The sequence below is a fragment of the Drosophila kikkawai genome, chromosome 3L (genome assembly GCF_030179895.1).
Source record: "Drosophila kikkawai strain 14028-0561.14 chromosome 3L, DkikHiC1v2, whole genome shotgun sequence".
NCBI lineage: Eukaryota > Metazoa > Arthropoda > Insecta > Diptera > Drosophilidae > Drosophila > Drosophila kikkawai.
Genome location: NC_091730.1, coordinates 16,396,069 through 16,420,447, shown reverse-complemented (window position 1 = coordinate 16,420,447; position 24,379 = coordinate 16,396,069). Strand labels below are relative to the sequence as shown.

The window sequence follows — 24,379 nt, the reverse complement described above, 5'->3', positions numbered from 1 at the left end:
AAAATTATAACTTCGTTGTTTTTCAACGTATTTTAATCTACTTTGACACATGAGCTTCTGGTATTATTTCAAAATTTTGGTAAAAATTTTATGACAATCGGACGACTATATCTTATAGCTGCCATAGGAACGATAGGGAAAGTAATAGAAAAAATTATAACTTCGTTGTTTTTCAACGTATTTTCATCTACTTTGGTACATGAGCTTTTCGTATTATTTCAGAATTTTGGTAACAATATTATGAAAATCGGACAACTATATCATATAGCAGCCATAGAAGCGATCCGCAGATGTAGAGAAAATGTAAAGCTGGGAATGTTTAACTGTAACTGTCAAACTGCAAACATAATAAGTATAGGTAAAATGGTATGTAACTCAGTTTAGTGTCTGTTTTCGGCATTATAATTTATGACATAAATATGAAAACCAATCTGCAAGGGTATACAAACTTCGGCGTGCCGAAGTTAGCTTTCTTTCTTGTTTCTTTTACTTTCCCTATCGTTCCTATGGCAGCTATAAGATATAGTAGTCCGATTTTCATAAAATTTTTACCAAAATTCAGAAATAATATATAATGGCCAAATCTAAAAAATTGTGCAAAAATGTTGAAAAACAGCCAAGTTATAATTTTTTTTCTAAAAATTTATCGAACATTTGTATGGCAGCTATATGATATAGTCGTCCGATCCGGCCCGTTCCGACATATATAGCAGTGAGAGTATATAGAAGACTATATGTAAAGTTTCATTCAGATAGCTTTAAAACTGAGGGACTAGTTTGCGTAGAAACGGACAGACGGACAGACGGACAGACGGACAGACGGACATGGCTAGATCGACTCGGCTGTTGATGCTGATCAAGAATATATATACTTTATAGGGTCGGAAACGTCTCCTTCACTGCGTTGCAAACTTCTGACTGAAATTATAATACCCTGCAAGGGTATAAAAAAGGAAGTAAAAAAAAGGAAGAGAAAGTGCAATCTGGGACTTCATAGTGCCGCAGAGCGGCAAATAAGTGTGCGCGCTTTCGGGTTGATTTATATTCTCTGCCCCATAACGCCCCATGGAGACCCGCAGGGATATATGCACACACAAACACACACAAACATAATAAATATCTGACTGCATCTGTAGCTTGCACTCGCCCAGTGCCTGATTTCGGTGGTGTCCTGTGGAAAGCCCTCCTCCGCGAAAAACTTTTATTATTACAGCCCGCTGCTGCGAAAATGCGTTCAGCGATTTCGAGGTCTTCCTCGGAACTTCTTCTTCTTCAGCTGTTTTTTCATTTTCCCTTCGTTTTTTTTTTAATAAAACACGCAGCAATAAAATTCCAGCTGTGTTTACGTGATTGGAAAACGATTTTCCATAGCGGCGAGCATGAAAAATTGTTCGCACCAAAAAAAAAAAAAGAAAAAGAAAACAACCAAAAAATATACAAGAAAATCCAACGAAATTTGTTTTTTTTAAGCTGGGCACAAAAAAATTGGTGTGAAAAATGCAATGGGAAAATATATAAATATTTTCATATTTTTATTGCGGAGATTAAAAAGATATTTCGGTGGGTTGGCCCAGAGGGGTAGGCTCACCCAGCCCCATGCATTCTTAATGACCTTGTAAGTTTTATGAGCACGCTGAGAGCGGGCAGTCAATAAATTTTCATTACCTTAATTCATGTTTTATGCACGCCAAAGTTGAAGTAGCAGTCGAAGTTGCTTTGAAGCTGCCCTCAATCTGGAGTTTCCGTTTTTTTCTTCTATATAATTTATATATATAAGAATTTATATGGTGGTCAGCTTTTTGCCTCCGCTTCGCATGTTAAATCCCAAAAAATTTATGATGCTGTGGTCAATCTGGAACATATGGCTGCCGTTGTTCCTCGGACATCGTTGCTTCTTTCTTCTAGCTTTTTGGCAGCTTTTGGCCATAAATTGGTGTACAAAAAAATAAGGGAAAACCTAGAAAAGCCCAAGGAAAAAGGGTTACTATAGTGGCTGCTTTTCGGGTCCCAGCATTTGGGGTTATATTTGAGGGATTTTTATGGGTAAAGTTGCCGTTGATTAGGTTTTTTTTTGGTTAAATAAAACAACAGCTGGTGGGGAAATTATGGAAATCAAATCAAATTTTAGGGATTTATTAAGGGTTTCGAAAGGGTAAGCAGTTATAAATTTATCTTAAAGTAAATTTGGATTACTTCAGATTTGAAATAATGAAGGATTTTTGTAGAGAAAAATGTATAAATAATTATTTGAAATTTATTTATATTATAATTTGATACCTGAAAACATTTTTGTTTTTATTTTTTAAGCGCTATGATGATTTTTTAACTATATCACTTCGTATTTACTCTGAATGCCGATAAATTTCCTATTTATTTTTAATCAAAAAGCCAAAGTACATAAAGAAAATAATAAAAAAAAATAAATAACAGCTTAGATAGTCCCCAAAACACTTACATTTTATATGTGTATCATATGTCAGCTATCAAAGAAAATTTATGACGCCCAAGGACACCCAGAAAAGGGGTAGAAAAACCGGCAAAAGGAGGAGTACCCTACCTGGTTATATGTCATTTATCATGTTTAATGCCTGTGAGTGATTATGGCAGAAGCTACCTGGCGATACCCGACTAATATTTTATCATCAGTCTCAAGCTGTGCCTATAACTCAGCCTAGATGAATTATTCACGGCCAGCTAGAGCTTTTCCAAAAGCCTGTGGAAAGCCAATAAAAGAGGGGAAAATGAATTGCAAACTTAGAGAGAAAAACCCCTGTGTGTTATGTAAATCGTTGGATAATAGTAACTAAAAGTCTGCAGACGTATATTTCGCAACGTTTCCTGCTAAGAACTTTAGGGCTTATTGAATTATCCGATTTGTGAATCAATTGCCAGTCTAATGCGAAAATAGATTCCGAGAAGCAACAACAAAGTTGCAATCGACAAGGAAATGCAAATGCATTCGAGTGATTTAATCTGGAAAACTCACCTGACGACGCAGACAAAAAACTTTGTGGGCCAACTTTGGCCATGGCTCTCCCTCTCACTCAAATCAATCGATAAATGATATGTAATACCCAAGTTGCAGTTGCAAGCTGCAGTTCCAGCTGCATTCGTGTTTTGTATAAATTTTAATGCACCCAACCCCCTTTTTCCTCTTTTCCTGCAGCAGATGCAATGCATCCCCTGGACGAAAAACTTTCCTGGCCATCCATTCCAGCGGGTGGAAAATTTTGCAACAAGCCAAAACTTTTGCTTACATGGATATAAAAACAGGGGATACATAGGACAATTTATGGTGTATGGTTATGGGACGACAGGGATGCCCTGGAAAAGGTAGGAATTTTAAAAGAAGTTTAGAAAAAACTGAAGTTATCTTGTATTATTAGTTTTTAAATTATTTTATAAGCATTTTTTTAGTAGAAGGTGATTATTAAATGATTATAAATCAAGGCAAATAAAATATCTCAATAATATATACACATTTTAACCTTTTCCCTATAAAAATGACGAGTCAAACCTAGTCTAGGTTCAAATTTACAAAAAAACATCTTGCACAAATCATAAGCCCTGGCAATTCCTTTGACAAAATACTACCCAAGAAAATATAGCAGCCGGGAAACGGGGAAAATACAAATCGAGTTGAGTAAAAATGTTTAGGTAGCAAATGCGAAACGTGACAACTGCAACGGGGAAAGTTTTTACCGCCCGCTCGCCTCTTTCGCCCGCATCGCGTATACGACGTGTGGCACAGTGGGAAATCCCTTGTCGCTCAGCCATTTCCTTCCAGCCATTCCCTTAGCTCCTCGCCACTCACTTTTTGGCCTTTTTCCCCCTGGTTTGTTGTCTATTGAGCAATATGTTTTATTTTTATCGCAAATTGGTTGAGTTGCAGGCTGAGAAAAAGAAAAGTCTTGGTTTTTTATGCGCATTTAGTGTGGGTCTAGGGGTTGCTTCCAGTGACAAAGTAGTCAGGCCTAAAAAGCGTCAAATGCTCAACTTGAGGCAATGTCTTTTATTTAGCCAAAGGCCATTGACACGCACGGTGCAAAAAGGAATTTGTCACTTTTGGGGGTTTGGGAAAATGTCGGGGGTTGTCTCTTACACTTAAAGTAGATTACCAAGGGAGTAAGGTATATATGTATATGTATGTAGATTTAGCTGGAATTTGTTTTTGGCCTTTAGATAGTAGTTTTTAGCTAGCAGACTTAGGAGTTGAGAAAATGTAAGTTGAAGGGGGAATTTTCTGAAAGGGATGAGGGAAGGTAATACGTTTGGGCCAGGCTCATAAGTAAGTTAACTAAAGAAAAGGTTTTGCTGAGGGTTTTAGACTGCTTTAAAGTCAAAGTAAAAATATATTTAAAATTAAAGACTAAAATATTAAAATCAATATTATTACTTTAATAAAGGCTACACTTTCCTATTAATCCAAACTTTCCTATTATTCCCAACAAACTAGGCTTTATCTAAGGCCTTACTCTACTTTTTATTATGCTCATCAGCAATTGTGTTCCAAGGCATTCAAATCCTTAACGGAAGCATTGCTTAACTTCGCATCTAACCTGGCTAAATGGGGAACACACACAGATCCTGAAACGGCCTATTTGGCCTCGATATAGGCCACCTCCTACGCCTGGCCTACTCCCATCCTTGGACAGAGGCTTCGAGGGGGAAGAAAACGAGATGTCAATGCTAGTTATAGACGGCAATCGCAGTCGCAATCGGAGTTGTCGTATGCTCAGCCTGTTTATATATATTATATATACATATAAGATATACATATAAATACATATATGTGAGGGAATTTTTTCAATTTTGCTGATGGCATTTTAGGTGACTCAAAGGAGACAGAGAGAGAGGGCTCCTTGGAGCATTGTAAGGAGCAGTCATCTCGTTGGTCTGTCTCCTCTTTTTTTTTTACAGCCTGCCTGGGGTCCTTGATGTGATAGGCATATCAGACATAGCAGACAGGCGAAGGAGGGACAAAAATTGATGGCACATTAAATTGGGCCACCAGAACATGACAACGCTGGGAGTCTATCAATGCAACATGGCAACAGACACAGGGCCATGTCAATGGCTCAATATGGAATGGGATTTTTATTGTGAGAGATGGAGGGCAAGTGTCAAGTAGTTACTTTTTTACCAAAGGGAAAAACTCAATTTTCTGCCTCATAAATATTTGTTTAAACTCAAGCTTTGATTCACTTTTCAGCTACTCCTTTTATGCCCTCTGATTTTTTACAGGAATATCCAGCATTCTCTTTTTTTCCGTTTCATGAAGGGTGCATTGGCAGACAGACATTCATGGTGTTTTTATTTTTCTGTTTATTGATTTATAATGTTTGCAAAATATAAAAATATTTTCCGCATAAAAATGCTTTGCATATATTTTTTTTTCGCTCACAAGAGGATATTTGCTGACTCGTTTCACATCTCTTTGAGTTGAAATTGGATTCGTTTGATTGATGGGCCAGCGTATTAACATATGTACTCCCTTATTTTATTTGTCAAGTGGGGGGGGCTGAGTTTTTTTTTTGCCTCGTTTTGTTTTATATATATTAAATATTGTTTATTCATATGCGCTGCCTCGTTTCGGTGATTGTTTTTATTTCGACAAGTCAATTTGGAGGCCAATAGGCGGAATATTGATGGGCAATTAAATGTAATTCATTTTTAATGACTGATTTATGCTTGATTAATAGTTGCAGATCACCTACTTATTTGGAAGTGGAAATTATCAATTGTGAAATGGCCATCAATTTGGGATTATAAATGATTTTGGGTGATGTTGAAATGCATTTGGGGAGGGATTAAAAATATTTATTTAGGTTTACATATTAATTTGGGGTTAGAACTATTGCTTTATTATATTTAAAATATTTAATTCGAATTTTCTTAATTTTAAAATCAGCTTTGAACTTATTTGTTTCTCTTTTTCTTTATTTTTTAATGGCAATTACTATTATCCTGTCTTCACTACTTGACTTTCTGCCAAATTATTACTATTTATTATTATTATTTCATATGTAAAATATTAAATAAAATTTCCTCAACTTAAAAATCAGCTTCGAGCTCATCTTTTCCTCGTTTTCTTTATTTTTTAATGCCAAATACTATTATCTATTTTTTCCTTGTCTCCGTCTATATCCTGCCAACTTTTTCGTGGCCAATTAATGCTCACTTTCGGACAAATTTCCCAGTAGTTTTGTGGCAATTTCCTTACGCTTTTCCCCCCCGATTTTCCCCCTCTCGAAGCAAACAACTAATTTGGTTGAGGGAAAATTGCATTGTTTACTTTGAATGTGGTTTTTGTGGCGGAGTGGGCCTGACTGGGGAATACATTTTGCCTCCCAGCCGGCTTAACATTTCTTTAGAATTTCGGATTTATTTTTTTTGGCTTTATTTTCGGTTTGGTTTCTGTTTTGCCGTTGACTGTTTGCTGTTGGCGAAAACTGAAAATCCCCAAACAAGCCAAAATCATTAGCAACAAAATTGCACTCCCATTCGTCCCTTCAACCCGCTGGCCTCAACATTTTAATTTAATTTGCGCACACAACAACAGCAAAAAATTGTACATTTTTTTTTGTGTTGGCAGCTCAGTCTCTGTGTTGACATTTGTTGGTTGTTTTTTATCCAGAGAGGAGGAGTAGGAGGTACTTTTGGGGATATTCCTCGTTTGCATATTCCTTTGTTTTCGCTTTTCTTTCTCGCATTTCCCTGGCATTTTTTTTTCTTCTTTATTTTTGGATTGCATGTCTCGTCCTGTGGCAAATCCTTTTTTGCCTTTTGTCACAATCAGGGAGAAGGACAACGCACACACACAGAGAGTTGGGGAAAAAAGGTATGAAAATTGGTGAGGGTGAAAATTCCTTTGCCCGCGCTCGCGTTGCTCTTAATGCGCATTTGACATGCAAATTTATTTAATTTTCTGCTCCAAATGTTATGGCTACCTATCCCCCATAAATATCACCCTCTCCACCCGCTGCTACCATAATTTCCCTGTTGCGCTTTTAATTACGCAACACATTCCTAGATAATCCAAGAGCTATGCCAGTCCTTTAAGTTGAAAGCTGACGCAAGGCGGCTTTAAATGTGAATTAAATAATTGTTAACAGAATTTTTAGGCAGAGAAATTACAAAAAGGAAAGCTTACGTTACTTTTCTATGGGAAGTTCTTGGAAATTACTTTTATAAATAGCTTTTAGGCTTATATTTCTTATTTTATATAAATCAAAAATCATTTAAAGAAAACCCCTTTAATATTTATTTCCAGTGTAGACAGGAAACGCCGGAACATACCGCCTTTATAACGCCGCCACCCTTATTTTCCGCCCTCGATTATGTTTAGATATTTTCACCACACACACACGCAGACACGGAAACTCTGCAGCGGATGCGGAAGTGTGTTTATGCCTCTGTGTGTGCGTGTGTCGGCGGCGGTTTTTCCACTGCCTTCTTAACTCACCTCAATCTTTTTTCTGTTTTTTTTTTTTTGTTTTGATTATGACACCCCTTAACCCGCAACTGCCCCGGCTGGCAAAAGTTGCCAGACGCCAGAGCCAGACGGGAAATTCGAAAAGCGAACCCAAAACGCGTCTCATGTTGCACGGGGGCGACCCCGGGAATATTTGAGCTTGTTATGATTATGCCCTAACCTGAGCTGGGACTGGGCCCAAGTCCTTGGGGAATAGCCACAAAACCTGTCCTGTCAAACCGGAAATCGGAGGGATAAGGAATTTAGTAAAGGAATTTTATATCTTTAAAAATGAGGTGTTTTAAGGGTAGAATTTAAATATCTGTGGTGAATATGCTTAAGAAAAGGATTGGTTTATAATTAAAAGGGACTTTATACCATATTTTTATTGTGATAAATGTAAAAAGATTGGCTTTTTGTTTTAGTAAAATAATTTAAACACAATTCCGCTTCATTGGTATACATTTTATTTTGTTTTATAACTTTAATTTCCTTAAAAAGGTTACTAACTAACTTACTATTCTCATCCTCTCCTTTATACCCCAAAAAAAGAGCATTCATTTGTATCCTAGACGTTAACTTTGACCTCTTCTGTTTACACTCTTTAGGTGGCTGAGTGCTTCCGTTTAGAGAAGAGAAGACTCCTTCCTCGCCGCATTCCTCGAGTCGCCGTTTGATGTTTTGTTGGGTGGATGTGCCACGTGGCGTATGAGCAATGCAACCCTTGGACAAGGTCCGACCCTTTTTTTGGCTTTGACTCTTTCCACACGTTTCGGCCATCAGGTGGCGTTAATTTCACAGTCAGCGCACGTTTTGACCCTTTGCCGAAAGTTGCTGGCTCGGGTTCAGTTTGGTTTTTTCCTGTTCTTTTTTTTGTTGCTAGTTTGTGTTTTGGTCTGCCATTTTTCCAGACGATATGTTGCCGCCGCTGCCGCCGCCGCCATATTTAATTTGTTGCAAGTTGCCAGAGCCTTCCGTTGGGGACTTACATTTATCTGGAGGAAGGGTTGCGTCGGCCTGGCTTCCGCTTTACAATGTTACTTTTTTCCATTTTTATTTTTATTTTCTTGCTTCCTATTTTTTTGGCTAGCATCAGCTGTGGTCTGGCCCTTTTTCGAGGTGGCAAATGCATCACAACAACAAAATCTCTGTGTCGGCCATAAATTAGTCGTGTGGCAAATTCTCAACAGAGGGCCATAAAAAAAGAAAAGAGGGGGAAACTGGAGGGGGAACTAAGGGCAAATGAGTTTAATCTAATTGAAGTGCCTCAGCTCAGCTAAGCTCAGGTTTCGGGTCTAGATTCGGGTTTAGTCTGAAGGATCAACTAGGGTCAGTTGTGTGTTAATTGGTCAAGGGAATGCTAATCAAATTTGCTTCACACAGCATCCAAATTGGGGGCAATATTTACCTGACTCTGGGGAGGGCTTGGGCTTAGTTGGATTTTTTTTTTATTTGAATTGGCAAGAGGAATGCTTTAGGCTATTTTAGTGACAAGTCCTTGAGGATTAAGGGATCACATGGGTTTTTTATTGCCTTAAAAACTATTTAATACAGTTTTGAAGAACAGAAAATATCAAGAATAATTATTAGAATTAATATTAAGCTGTATTTTATATCTAAACAAAATTATAAAAAATATTACCATCCATTTCAAGTTTTGTTTGTTTTATCTTAAGCTCAAAAATACCCTAGTTAAAGTTCTCCATGAACTTTGACTCTTTTTCTTCAATTAAATCCTAAAAGTTTAAGCCTTTCCTTACCAAAAACCTTAACAAAACTCTTCCAACGACTCATAACTCCCACAACAATGTATTCAATTAAAGACAGAACATGGCAAGGGGTCTACAGTGTGTGTGTGTGTGAACCTAGGCCAAATGAAATGCAACCAGACCGAGTTCTCAACACCAAACCAACCGAAAACTCTGTAACGCCCAATTAACCAGCTTGTCGACAACTTCCAGAACAGCTTCCCCAAAAACTCCGTTGGCAACGCCACTCCATTTCGCCTGTCATAGGACAGACTCCTTCAACACTCACACCAGACTAACCCCCACCCGCCCAGGAATCATCCTAGGAGGATATGCCCTCGCGCCTGGCATGTAAATCAAATGCAGTTCAAAGTTGAAAATGGGCCGACGAGCACAACAGGCGAAAAATCTTTGACTTTCCACTGCAAAAGTTGATCAAATCTTTGCAGCAACTATACCAGCTCTCTCTCTCTACCTCTCTTGCCGGGGAAAGTCGTAAGCCAAATCGCATAAATAACGCCCTAGGCCAGGGCCAAAACCCCCCATTTTCCGCAGATTTCCACGCCGCGTCTGTCCGTTTTGCAAGTTGTCCGTTTGGAGGAGGAGCACGCGTAGGTGGGAACACACACATTTCCGCAGCTCTTACTACATGCACTTGAAGAATTTATAAAACAAAATAAAAAGCTTAAACTTTAAATATTTCTTAGCAAATAAAAGCTTAAAACAATACGAAATCAAACTAAAAACAACATATTTTTGATATTTAATTTCTTTTTTGTAAATTTTTATGTTTAAAATACTTTCAAGTGCATAAATTGCCACGCCTACGGCACTGCACATTTATCACGCATACGCAGCGTATGCTGGTTAGCCAGATTCTACCCAGGCTACCGCTCTGCCACCCCTCTTGGGAGAGGGGAAATATTGCATTGCCTGCGCCCAGCGAATTGCAAATTTCCGCTGCCCAAAAGCCAAAACGCCTGACGACCCCAAACCACGAAGGCAGTCAAGGGGCAGCCTTAACCAAATAGAACCGCAACGAACTCCGGTATTCCTGACCTCCAGCCTCGAGGGGCGAGAGCAGTGGGCGGCTGGATGGGCGGGTGTGCAATTAATTATGCGCGCGGTCGGAGAGGTCATAAAGATGGTGGAGCGCGATGAGGTTGGTGGAGCGGTATTGGGCGCAAGAATTGCGCGCTATAAGTTATCCGAAGCAAATCAAATGTGGCAGGAAGTGTTTATTGATAGTTTGGGAGGAGCACTTAAAGCGGTTTTGTTGGCCAGATATTGCTGAATGTTATGGAAAGAAATGAGTTAAAATAAATTTATTTAAACGAAAATTAAAGAAATTCTTTATATTCTAAAGATTTAAACTAGAAACCAGAGAACCTTGTTAATTTGTAATATTAATATTTCATATTTCAAAATACAGAACTTTGCCCCTCCCTTTAATACTTCTTTCTATATCCCCCCATAAAATCCCGCCATGTCATGCAACAGGGGCATTCGGCCAACTTAATGAGATTCCGCTTTTCCCTTTGATTGATTGCAGCAAACGATGCTTGACCAATGTCCAGTCCAAAGCCCATCCCCGTCCACAGCTTCCTCATCCTTTTTTTTCCAGCTTCTCGCTGGCAATTTTTCAAAAAACGTAATTGAGCTTTTGGCCGTTGGCTGTTTTTAAGTAAATAAATGTTTTATTTATGAGAAGAGTCTGGGATTGGGGGAGGGCCAGCAAAATTTACGGGAAAAACTGGGCAATTTTTGTGTACAACGCTAAAGGCATTTGTGATTGCCCAAAATGGTAGCAAATGATCTGTAAAAATCCGAATCGCAGAAGCCAAACCAAATACTGTAAACTTTTAATCAAGAGAAGATACACTTGAGGGGCTTATGCCCAGGGCTTTTACATCTAATTAGAAGGAAGTGAAGTCCAAAAAACGGCCTGGAGCGGCACCCAAGGGGTCAGTGTTGTGAAGGGTACACTTTCTCCTAGTTTGGGTACAAAGGATATGGTTAGACGATAGAAAGTAGAAGGTTAAAAATTAAGATTGTGATTTTAAAATATGTTTAAAAGAGTCTGACAATTTAATCAAATTTTTAAAGTACCAAATTCTATGCAAAATCTGGAAGCAGCTTATTGAAGGCTTTCAAAGTCCAACGGATTTTGGGAGCATCTTTTTTATTTCCTGTATTTAATTTATAATATCTTGTAACTTCCTTCCCTTATATCTTTATATTTATAAGATATTTTTATTGGTTACAGTTGATAGTTTTAGCTCTTTATAGAAAACTTAGCTTAACAACATTTTAGGTACTCTTGACCAAGAACCTAAGTACCTAAGCTATAAAATTTGTGTACCCAAAGGCTTGGCATCCCTCATTTTTGGAAAGAATATTCTGTTTAAAGTTGACATTTCACTTTGGTTTCTGTGTGTGGCGAAAGTTTTCGCCTGCCACGTGACCTTTCTGGGGTTAAGAGTGGGGTTTTTCCACTAATGTGACTTGAGACGCCCACTCAAGTCGGTAGAGGGATGGGGGTTGGATGGTTGGGGCTTAGGTCATACAAAAAGTAAATACTTGTATTTTTCTATGTAAGTAACTGAAAACCCTTTTTATGGCTTAGGGCCAAGTCCCTTTTGCATTAGCCCACATGTGGGTCCAGGGGGGTTGTTTACTTTTTGGCTTGCCATTCGAGACATGACTGAACTTGTGCGGATTGATTTGTTTATCCCTCGAATTTTGTTTGGCTACAAATGAGTTGGGATGCCTTTTTTTTTTTTTTTGATGGGAAGTCTCTATAATCACAGGCTTGAGCAGTTACGCAAGAAAAGGGGAAACAAGAGCCACTCTAATCAGTCTAATTGGGGAAAGAAATCAGAGGGGAGAACCCTATGCAAACCCCAAAATTAACCACAATAAAATATTATAAAAAACATTCACTTAGAAAAATAATACAAATATTAAAATGATATTTAGTATTATTTGAATAATTTAAAATATGTTATTAAATGTATAATAGAATTTAAAAACAAGTTTATAAAACTATGAAATTATTAAACACAAACATAGTTTATTATGCTAAAAATCAAATTAAAATTTTTTTATTAATAAACAGCACCAAATTATATTTCTAATATAATAATTTTCTTAATTAGCTTCGCTTAGAGAATATGTCTGAAACCCCTATTAACTGTCATTAAAAACAATTACTCTGAAAAAAATCATACACAGGTGAAAAAGAGGAAGTACAGCGGCAGCAAATTCAATTTTACTTTCGCTTATCTTCCTGAAGTTCATCTGCATTTGGGTATTATTCCTCGTCTTTATTCCATTTTAATTACATTAAATTACATATTCCAAAAACAGGCACGAGAGAGCAGCAACAACAGCAAAAACACTTTCTAACAAGCGAGTGGGAGAGTGACAAAAGAGCAGGATAAGCTGGGAGAGGTAATGTGAGAGAGAGACGGTATAACGTCAAAGTTCGTTCACTTGTAAACATAAAATGAGCGGCAACTGCAGAAACAACAACAATGAGAGCCAAACGGAAACCGAGCAACACATCAACAATGAGCAAGAAGCCAAGACAAGCGTACACTTTGAGAAAATTAGAGTACTGAAAAGCATTTACACAAATAAATTTCACTTATTATGTAAGATGTATATTGCAACAATTTTGTAGCATACTTTTTGACCATATCTCAAATTCGCAGAGACTAAGTTATCCCTGGCAGATAGTAAATAAAACAAGGATTTATCTATTAAAAGTAAAAAACCCAGTCTAAATCATAATTTTCATAAATATTTTCCAATTAATTTCAATTTCTTGAAGTGTACGCATTGTCAGCCGAAGAGGAGGAAGACCGACAGAGAGGCAAGAGTCTTTTTATGCGGCCCCAACTTTGGCGCTTTTTATTAAACAAGCCGACGAAGTGTAGAAGCAAGGAATAGGCAATAAGAGAGAACCCGATGGAGGTGGAGGTGGGGCGAGCATAAAAAGAGAGCGGAGAAAAAGCCATAGAATTGAACATTGCCGGCTAAACCGGTAACACTTGTTTATCACAGAGCGCGTGTGAGCCCAGAGAACGGTGGAGAGCGCTGTGGAGCTCCAATTTTATGTTGCCAAAGGAAAACATGTTAAACTAAGAGCGGGAGAGAGCGAGTCCCCGATCGGGGGAAGGGTTCCACAGGTGACAAAGACAAAAGACTGGAGCCTCCTCTAATGTCATCATTATTGTCAATATAACAAGTTTATTGACTGGCGGCAGATGCTCTCAGCCCCCCTCCCAACCGCCGCCGCCACCTCCTTCGTTCGGGGTCATTAGAGAAATTCCCGGCATAAGTTCTCTTAACTCATGCTAAAGCGCAGATTAAACGCAAGTTAATGACTTAATTAACTGTCGGCACAAAAAGCCAAGCAACCGAGGCAAACAAACAACAAAAACGATAGAGATACTAGATAAAGATAAATGATAAATGCAAGTGCGCAGAGAAATGGATGGTGATAAAAAATTGTCGCAGCAAATCAAGGAAATTAACGCGTGCAAATATGCCCCATAGAACTGGAGCGAAAAAAAGGGGGGAATAGTAATTGTCAGAGGGCTAATGTCCTATAACGGCACTAGCGGAAACAGACATTAGGAGATCAAGAAAATAAAACACAAAAGTAACGGTCATCGATGAACTGATAAGAGACAAGGGCAAAGATAAGACAACAGAATTAAAGAGCCACAGAAAATAGTATCATGAACTACATATATGGTATATGTAATCTTACTTTAATCACTTTGTATCCATAGGAATTTTTATATCTTTATAATTTAATAACCTTGCTTGGTATTCAAAATTGTTTCAGAGACTTTATAGAACGAAATGGAAATATTTTCTGAATTAATTTAATTTATTTTGAAAACATCCTAAACATTAGTTAATAAAAAAGTATTTTTTTAATGTTTTATTAATTGATTTTCTTAAAATTCTTGTTTGAATTGCATTTACAAATTATTCGGTCTATTTGTTATTTAATAATTTGTATCTAAATATGAGCCTTCTTAAGCGCTTAAATATTTGTACATTTTCCCATATTAAATTTAACAAATTGTTGATATTTCTTCTACCTTTAATGACTTTTTTTAAACTAATCAACAGCAGAGCAAAATATTAAGAAGAGAGTGCAAAGGAGACAGCATCCAAAACAAATGGCATAACGACCCTGTTTTTAAAATACATCTCTTACTCTCTGGGTCCACCACTCTTTGCTCTCTTTTCATTGAAGGCGTCAAATTCAAGGTCGCCCCCATGGAGCCCCAGCAAGGGGCATAGCTGAAGAGAGAAAGTCACAGCGAAAGAGCGCATATTCAGCGTGGGAGCGAGAGACAGAGCCGCCATGTACACTGAAAACGTTAAACCAGAAACCACCCCCTTAAATGAAATTGAAATCCCAGTTGTGATAAACTCTATATTGTTGTAAATTTATTAAAGAAATGTGTTTTTGGTTCTCTAAACCTTAATGTTTCATAAAAAGTACCTCAACAGATGGTATATTTAAATCGAAGAAGTACCTCCGTTTTCTTTTGTAGTGTACGCGCCTTGTGTTTTGGTCTCGCTTACTTGCAGTTGGCCAGTCTCCCAGTCTCTCAGTTTGTCAGCGCATGGCGGGCTCAGTTCCTCAGTTCCTCAGTTTGTCAGCGTATGCCCTGCCGTGCGGTTGTGCTCGCGGATTGATTTAGCTTCAAACTCGGGCTCCGTTTCGACTTTTGACGTAAAGTGCCGTGCAGAAGGTGGACGTTGATGTCGGTTTCGATTCCGGGTTTACGGTTATTTTCGCGCGTTTTTGAAGAAGTGTAAAGAATATGAGATATATAATTGGCAATTAACGGTACTTGAGTCCAATTTATAAATTTGGTGAAAGAATATATAAAAAATTGGTACCCATGATAAAGTGAAGCATAAAAAAATGCAAATTTAAATAAAAATCGTTGAAAGTAGCAAAGAAGAAACGTACATAAATTACAAACATAAAAAAAGTTATATAAAGTTGACGAAATAATGTTTTCAGCTCGCAACTTTGAAAAGTAATAAGAAATAAGAATATAAAGATAATAAATAAATAATTTAAACCATAACCGTTTGTCAATAAGAAAGCGAAGTAAAAAATAAAAATAAAAATCAAAAGCAAACGAAAATAAGATAAGGCGAAATATTTATTATTTGCTAATTAAGGCCAAACACAAATATTTGCCGCCGGCAAATGTTTAAGCGGTGTTAAGTGTTTCGTGGGAGTAGAGTTGATTAAACAAAAGATATATACCATAATAATAAAATAATAAAAAATAACAAAAATAAAAATCTAATAAATAAAAGTGAGTGTCCCGAAATGAGCAACATGTGTGTGTTTTAAAATTGTTTCCTAAAAAATCAAGGAAAATAAAGGATCGTTTTTAGACAGAGTCTTACGCAAAAGATTCCAAAATGTGGCTGCAGATCCTGTTTATTTTACCCGCCCTAATTCAGGGCGTCCAACGTTACGACCAGAGTCCCCTGGATGCCAGTCCCTATTATCGTAGTGGCGGCGGCCTAATGTCCAGTTCAGGAACCGAATTGGATGGGTTACCGCATCACAATCGCTGCGAACCCATTACCATTTCGATCTGCAAGAATATACCCTACAATATGACCATTATGCCAAATCTCATTGGGCATACCAAGCAGGAGGAGGCCGGCCTGGAGGTGCATCAGTTTGCGCCGCTGGTGAAGATCGGTTGCAGCGACGATTTGCAGTTATTTTTGTGCTCCTTGTATGTACCCGTTTGCACCATCCTGGAGCGTCCCATTCCGCCCTGCCGATCGCTATGCGAATCCGCTAGAGTCTGTGAGAAACTAATGAAGACCTACAATTTCGAATGGCCGGAAAATCTCGAGTGCTCAAAGTTCCCAGTTCATGGTGGCGAGGATTTGTGCGTGGCAGAGAACACCACATCGTCGGCCTCTACGGCAGCCACGCCCACCAGGAAGGTGACAACGCGAAAGCACCAGACGGGCGTAGAGAGTCCTCATCGCAATATAGGATTCGTTTGTCCCGTTCAGCTAAAAACGCCGCTGGGCATGGGCTATGAGCTGAAAGTTGGCGGAAAGGTACGATTTCTTACTAAAAAAAATTATTATTTATTAAATAAGAAGGATAATAATTACCAGGCGAAATGATAAATATTCAATTATTAAGGAAATATAACTACTTAAAATTCCCTTAAATATTATTGATGATTTTTGAATGCCCGACGGCATATGGAGTCAATATTCTAAGCATTAAAGAGTTTTCTGAAGAGGTTTCCCTCTCCGCAAAATAGACCAAAATGACTGGCAAATTTTTAGCTAAACCTCCAATATTCCTGGAAGTTTATCTTATATAAATTTTTTTGTTTGGCCTCATGTAGGTCAAAAATTTCTTGTTTTTTATGTCTTCATTTGAACTCCAAACTCAATTTGTAGAGCAGAGTTGAGTAGGAAAAAAATGCATATCCTGTTGCGCCGAGAAAACAATTTCCAACCACCAGGGAAAACAGCAGGAGGTCCTTGGCATAGCCAAAAACAAAAATGAAAAAAAAAAACAACAAAACAAGAGAGAGAAAAGAGAGAAAGAGGAGAAGGCCAGGGATACCCGCATTCTACCTGCCTCGTAACTCAGAAAAGATGGTTAACAACGTCAGGTAGATCGCTTCTTTGGCTTCGTTTGAGGAAAGGTAAACCAGTTCTTTTTCGAGTTGTGTAATTTGTAATGCCTGCTTAAAAAAATATACCAAAAAGAAAAAAAGCTACATAACAAGAACCAAAGAATGTTTAATAACTTGAACTGCAAACGGAGGGTCAGCCTGTTGCATTTTCACGTTCTTTAATTAATTTTCCGCTGCGTTTTCCATCTCAGCAGCGGCGTATCAACAGCTTTTTATAATTATTGTTGGTTTTTCAAGTCCATCCAACTGACTGATTTTCCACAATTTATTTTGTGTATGTTTGCTCTGGATGAGTAATGATCCAATGTTTGTTCTCCGATGATTTTTCCCTTTGCTATTTTTAGCAGATTCTCTCGTTCTCTCACTTGTTTGCCCTGCTGCCATGTGTAAAGCGCATTAAATACTTTGAGGCAGGATAATTCACACTTCCCTCACTGTCTGGTATCTGGCAGATACATGTGTATCTTTGAGCTACTTTTGCTATGCGATTCTGTTGCTTTTTTCTTTGACTCGCCGATTTTCTTTTGCTTAATATACCCAGTACTTGAAGGGGAATTTGTGGAAGTTTACTGGAACAGAAAATGTATATTCTTGATTAGAAAAATGTTGGAATATATGAAATATAAGAAACAACAATTAATTACAACCTTTAACTTGTTGGAAAACATTTAAAATTCAAAAGCACATCATTCTTTTCTTTTTACACAGTCAAAAATGTATGTAACTCCCTTCCAATGCTTAGGGTATTTCAAGGTTGTGACACATCCTAAATGTCCTTGATTGCTCTCGTTTTTCTTTGGCTGTATGGTGCCATCAGTCGCCTTTGTTCCCCGATACTCTCCTGCCGCCTATATCCATTCGCCATCATCATCGTTGTCAGCATCTTTGGCTTAGCCGGGGAGACGGAGACCCCGTGCTTAAATGCCTTTTGAGAGCTGCGTGCGAAATTTAGCAGCTTGTTTGCCTGGATTGCATTTAGCTCACATCACGACGATTGTCTGCGAGATGTATCTGTAAAAGCATCTGCAAATGTATCTGTAGCCGAGTGTTTGCGGTGCTTTATGAGCCAGATACATAGGTCGCTGGCTGGCTTCTGCTGTTGCCTCTGTCTCCGCTAATGATAATGGCGCCGTGTGAGAGCGTGAATTAATGCTTATTGGATAGATAATGATCGGGTCATATAAATATAGAAAATGGAAGGCTATTTACAGCTACAACGGGGCTAGAAATTCTTGAGTTTTTTTTAAAGGGTTGTAGAGATAAGTAAGCAATCTTTATTATATTTGTAGTTGCAGTTTTAATGGGAATTTATTATCAAACAAGAGCCTTTACATTATTAATATATTTTCATTTTATTAATGTTTAAAATATATTTAATGCTTAAAAGCATTTTCAAATAAACACAAACAAGTAAATATCTAATGCGTAAAATAAAATAACAATAACATAATAGTTTGACACCTCAAAACCATTTTCATTATCCCTAAGGCGACTCTTAATATTTTCCTGCAAGCTCTTTAAATGTATTAAATATTAATGCCATTCATCTAAGCATAAACTATGCATTTTCATTTCTCGATTGGCTTGTCAATCATCAGGCTAAAACCTTTTTTGACTAAATTAACCAGTCACTCTCTCGTTGTGCTAACAAAAATCTGGCATACAAAATATGTAATTTCGCAAATCAATTACCCAAACCAAAAGCTGACAAAATACGGTAGGACAAATTAGAAACAGAGAGAGAATGGGAGTGAATAAATGCCTAAAGGAGTTAGTTGGAAATTCGGTACGTTCTTTGCTGAAATAATCGTAGACCAAAAAGCCCCAAAAGGCATGAAAAACACAAGCCCTCAACCCTTTTCCTGCCTCTGCCACAGTCCCTTTTTCTTGGCCTTTTCCTTGGCTCGTAAACCCATTATGTAAAGGCAGCAACGCGGGGGCAGGAAAATCTGTTTTCCATTTGAAATGAAACTGAGTGGAAAGCCTGACAGCCAAGCCAGCAGTCATAAGAGGGCACAATCAATTACAGAATCCGTTCACAATTAAAAGTCCTGGTCTCCGTCTCTCCTCTTCTCTTGGAACGAATCAATTTGGAGCCTACAAATAATCCTCAAACCCGCCTCTAAATGCGTCAAAAGCGTTCTAAATGAGGCTTTTAATGGATTTACGATTTCCTAAACAACCAAAACTGTAAGCCCCCCCTCGTTCTTCCTGCCACCGAACTAAACTGTTGTCCTTTCGCGCTCTTTGATTAATTTATTTTCGGGGGTTGGATGGATGGGATTGTGGGTTCAATCGGTGGGCAGGATAGAGGACGTCTGTCTGGTTTTACCCAGTTGTCTACACATGTAGCCATCAATCGGGCATTGGCCCCTGCCGGTAATCTGTTTGCTCCAAAATGGTTTTGACGTTGAAATTTGAGGGAGATCCTCTGTGGCAGAGGGATAATGATTGCCGGAAGGAAATGGTAAAGCTGGGTAGGATATTGGGTATATAGATATGTGTGTAAACTGTAAGGGATATCAAGGATTCGTAGTTTTTCTAGCAGATTTTGTATTTTTACTTTAAGAAATGGTATTTCCATTCGTATTTCTCCCCTATTTTGTCTGAACTTACAAGAACATTTATCACTAAAAGTAATCCCTAAACTACTCACGACTTTTATGTTTTTGTGTGGGCATTCTCAGCCAGTTATCAACATCATCATCATCGTCGGCAACAATTCACTGTTAAGCCCCGCAGATAATCTCTCTTTGGATTTTCCACCCAACCACCCAGCAATTTATCCCTTAAATTGTGTCTTAATATATATCGAATATATATATATATAAAGCCAGCTCTCTTGCTGATTTTGCCATTTCTGTTTTTCTTTCCATTAAAACAATAATCCACTTTATATATTTCACGCTCGATCTGTTCAATTTATAACCAATATATGTTAAGCTGATGACGATTATTTATTTATTTTTACACCGAGTGGAGAAATAGCAACAAAAGCATCGTTTTCAACACAATTAATTTGTTGTCGGGCCAGGGGAAAATCTACTTCCGGCTACTTAAGCACAGACAAACAATACATGATACAGGAAAGCAGGAAAACAAGGGGGGGGGGGGATGGAGAAAAGCTAGCGTGTCCGTGTAAATCCATAAAAATTACCAGAGAATGGGAAAACAATTTATCCTTCGCTTCACTCTCATCAGCTTTTTGTTGGCTCGGTCTGGACCAAGGACGATAAGGACAAGGCAAGTGTTTTGTTCGTAACAAGACAATATCCTGCAGGACATTGTGTAGTATAGCCAATGACAAGGAAAAATCCAAGTGACAAACAAGAATAAAAGTTAAAGCTCAAAAATAAAATATTTACCAAGAGAACAGAAAATATTTTCATTTAACCAATTGGGAATTGAGAGACCCACACACAGAAAATGCTCTCTAGTCACCCATTTTCGTGTCACAACTCAAGTTCCGCCCACACACACAGGTTTTGTTTTGGTTTTGAAATATATATTTGGCATCGGAATTGTTAACGAAATGCTAATGCTGCTTGGCTCTGACTTTTGGCTGTCCAGTTAAATAGGTTTAAATATTTAATTACTGCCAGCCGACATTAAATGACAGTCCAGTTGGCGGACAGCACAAGCCATTTACCATTTACCATTTTAACGTTTACCATTTACCATTTACCATTTTGCTTTAATAACTCCGGTTAACCGCACCCCAAAAATGCAATTCACAATTCGGTTGACACCTTTTACAGCTCCCCCAGAGCCGGGTTTTCTGGTTTATTTTTATTTTTATTTTGTTAGAACTGAATGCTGTCTGGTTGGCCATTGAGAAATATATATTCATGTTTCTGTATAATTAACACCAAAAGTGTTGAGGTTGATGAATCTATTGAAAAGATTTTAGTAAATACAGGGGGATTTCTAGAGGGATTAAGTTTGACGAATACAAGTTTGTATTCTTATTGAAAAAGGGGTTTTAGGAAATGATTTTTAAGAAAATAAATACATTTATGGGATGAAGGGGAAAATGTATATATTTCAGTATATGTTGCACATTTCTTGTACCAATTTTTGTTGGCCAAAAACTATTCTGTTTCCCTTCGAGTGATTCCCTCTTTTGTTGGTTGAACTGGAGCATGAAACACACATCGTACTATATATTCGTGCATATTGTTTGTCCTTTTTAATCAGAGAACTAACGCTTCTTGCTGCACCAAAGCCCTGACAGGAGTATACACACAAGACCCCCTTCGAACCTCCTGGTTTGGCTGGGCTTTTGCCACAGGATTCTTTCAATGAAGTGGCTTTCATTTGCACCTACGTGCACCGCAGCACTGCTCCAGTTTGCATAGAGAAAGAAACATACCCCTCCCTGCTGCTACTGCAGGCTTTACAAAAATTTGACACAATTAAAAACAAAAGGCAAGCCAAACAACAAACACACAAATGTCAACCTCAGACGGAGAAATCCTTTTCTCCAACGTTGTTTGCTGTCTGTTTTGCTGTGTTTTTTCTGCATTGTTCTGTGAAGCGCTGCGCCATTTTACGGATACTTGAGATACTCTCAGATACATTATGCAGGACTCGCTCCGCATATGTAAGCCACTGAGTCGTCTGTCTGATGAATTTATAATGCCCATTGTCTGCCGTGGTCCAGACAATGGAGCTCCCCATAACAGAAATATTAGGGTCGAGCCCAAAAAAGATGGCTGACTGACATACTAAGTTGGGTTGCCAATATATTTAAATTGAAATTGAAATCGAAATCGAAATCCTGGGGGCCTACAAATTGCCTTCGTCAGTTAACACCTCGCCAAGTCCCGACAGCAAGACTTAATTAAAAAATCTGGACTGAAATGTGGCTAAAAAAGAAGCCACGCAGGCGCACAAAGTCCCGGAGGGAAACGGGTTTTGTTGGCGACAAAAAAATAAAAGGCAAATCATAAATTTTATGCTCCAAACTGAGTGAAGAAAAGAGGAGCAGCCGCCACAGACCCGTCCTGGCCGCCGCGTGTGGGTCGAAGCGAGTTTGTGCACATATAAGGTATATATATATATATATATATATATATATATATATATATATATATCTGTATAAGGTATACGGCATATGCTAGTTGGAAAAACAAAGTTGTTAAAGGTTTATGGAGCATTGCCAAGCAGCTGGCTTTTGGAGTAATCAAATTGGGATTCATTAAGAAGAATCTGGCGTGGTCCAGGCCATAAAGATAATGTCCTGCGGTAATCCTTTAAAGAATGACTGGAATAAACACTTAAGAAATGTGCCAATAAAAGGGGGCTAAAGCTGGAGACAGGAAATATAAAATAAAGAAACTGATGTAAAAATTAAGATCACCTTTGGTACAAGTTGAAAATGTCTTTGAGCTTCATGAAATTAGCTTTGGGAGTATATCTTTGACTAGTAAAACTAATTATTATAATGTCTTAATTAAGTTAAAACCTTGACAATAAAGTACTTAATTTTATGAATGATAACTTGAATAAAAATATCAAAAAATGTAATCATTAAGCATTAAGAAATTTTCAAAATGAACAAACATTTCCAATTAAAATTACATAACAATAATAACACTATTTTATTTTTCTACAATATAAATACCTCGATCAACACGCGATTAAAGATAATAATCTGAAATTCTTCACTTTTTCTAAGCTTCTCTGAGCTCCTCTTAACATTCCCGCGAGAATGGAAAAAAAAGCTTGTCTTGGCCAAATAGAGAAAGTTCTGTTGCAACATTTTGCAGTATAAAAGAAAAAGCAAAACGATTCTGGAATACCAAGCAAGCAAAAATCATTCAATTAACGTTAAAAAAAACGCACACATCCCCCACACAAACCAGCCATTAGTTGGATATAATTTAGATCTATAGTTATGGCCATAATGCAGCTACTTAAATGCAACTCAAATCTGTGGATGAGAGGGGGCTCTGGCGGATGCTTTACTCAAAAATGCTGACAGTGGCTATTAATTAAAGTGCAGACACACACACACACACACACACACACCGCGGCTGGAGGAGATCCAGATGAGCAGCTGACGACGACTACAAATGGTTAGAGATCGGGGCGAAGGGGGTCTCTATATGCGGCCATAACAAGACATTTGTAATCATCTTCAATCATAACACAGACATTCAGGCACGGACTCTTGGTAACTACGTGAGTGTGTGTGTGTGCCACTAATGAACCAACTTAAAATTGTCATAACTGTAAATCATCTTGGACTTATGGAGCGTGCATATGTGGAGCAATCAGTTAAGGCCCTGAGGAAGACAAAAACCATATGGCATCGTAGGCGTTGGAGGTACTAAAAATGCATAAAGGTCTATGAAAAAGAAAAAGGGGGAATTGGAAATACTCTAGGGAAAATTATGGGAAAATCATGGAGAATGTTGAAATATATTTTAGTATATTTATAATTTAATGAATATTAAAAGTTTCAAATTTAATTATGAATATTTATTCTTAAAATAGTTTACTTAGAGGTAGTTTATAAGAGTTCTCCTACTATTTATGAAGTTAAAATTATTAGCCATGTTCTGGTTATAATTCAAATATTTTTTAAAGACAAGATGACCTTCATCTTAATGTATTCTTGCTCCAAAAAACTCCCTTTAGCCATGTTACCCTTTTGACCAAGTTTAAGAGGTAAGATAAGCCAACTGATAAAAAGACCATGTCGACGAAAGACCCAAGCTGGATCGCATTGATGATGATTGCCATGACGAGGCTGATGAAGATAATTGTGAAGCTGCATGTTATGATGTTGGGCAACTAAAAACCAAAGACCGAGGGCCGAGAGCAGAGACTTGGAGCATCTGGAAAAGGCCAAATGGTGGGCAGTTTTGCCTCTAGGCCATTGGGTCCCATCCAAATTCTCTGACTCTGACTGATGCTCGGATCAATCATGCGACATTTGGCGGCTGGAATTTGATTGTCGTCGCGTTAATTACAATGAGGCAAAAGGCAATCGCCGGAATCGGAATGGAAGCCAACAGGAATGGAGGGAAAATCATTCCAATGACGAATGGCGGATGGCTATGGATTTATGTTTACGCCAAAAGTCAAATTACGTTCTGGTAGATAATTTCCAGCTATCCCCCCAGCACACGTCAAATGAAATTTTCCTTTTTTGACAAGTGGAAATTGTTTTGGCCAGGCCTCTCTCGTGTGTGTGCGTTGCTATCGAGATTTGCGTGACGCGTCACAAAACTTCGATTGTCCCTGAATGGAGAAGGTTGGGGGTCTCTCTTTTGATTTATGTCAGGGAGCCATAAAAACTAGTTCTAGAGGGATCCAGAGAGAGTTGTGTTCACATTACAGTGAGAAATTTGGTGTAATTTGGCGCATGTTTTCAGCTAAACGCTTCTTATCAGGCAAATTGGTTGATTGGCAGG

The 24,379-nt window shown here is 38.0% G+C and overlaps 2 protein-coding genes across 3 annotated transcripts in view; one reads left to right on the top strand and one right to left on the bottom strand.

Annotated features, from left to right (window-relative positions):
• The window catches only part of LOC108074967 (uncharacterized), a 65,401-nt gene that overhangs the window by 22,492 nt on the left and 18,530 nt on the right, over positions 1-24,379 (bottom strand). The window lies entirely within an intron of this gene.
• fz (frizzled class receptor) overlaps positions 14,925-24,379 on the top strand; it is a 98,782-nt gene continuing 89,327 nt past the window's right edge. For both annotated transcript variants that reach the window (XM_017167497.3, XM_070285696.1), the window contains exon 1: positions 14,925-16,359. In XM_017167497.3, the coding sequence (XP_017022986.1) occupies positions 15,697-16,359 (663 nt within the window). In that variant the 5' untranslated portion in view covers positions 14,925-15,696. The remainder of the gene's footprint in view (positions 16,360-24,379) is intronic.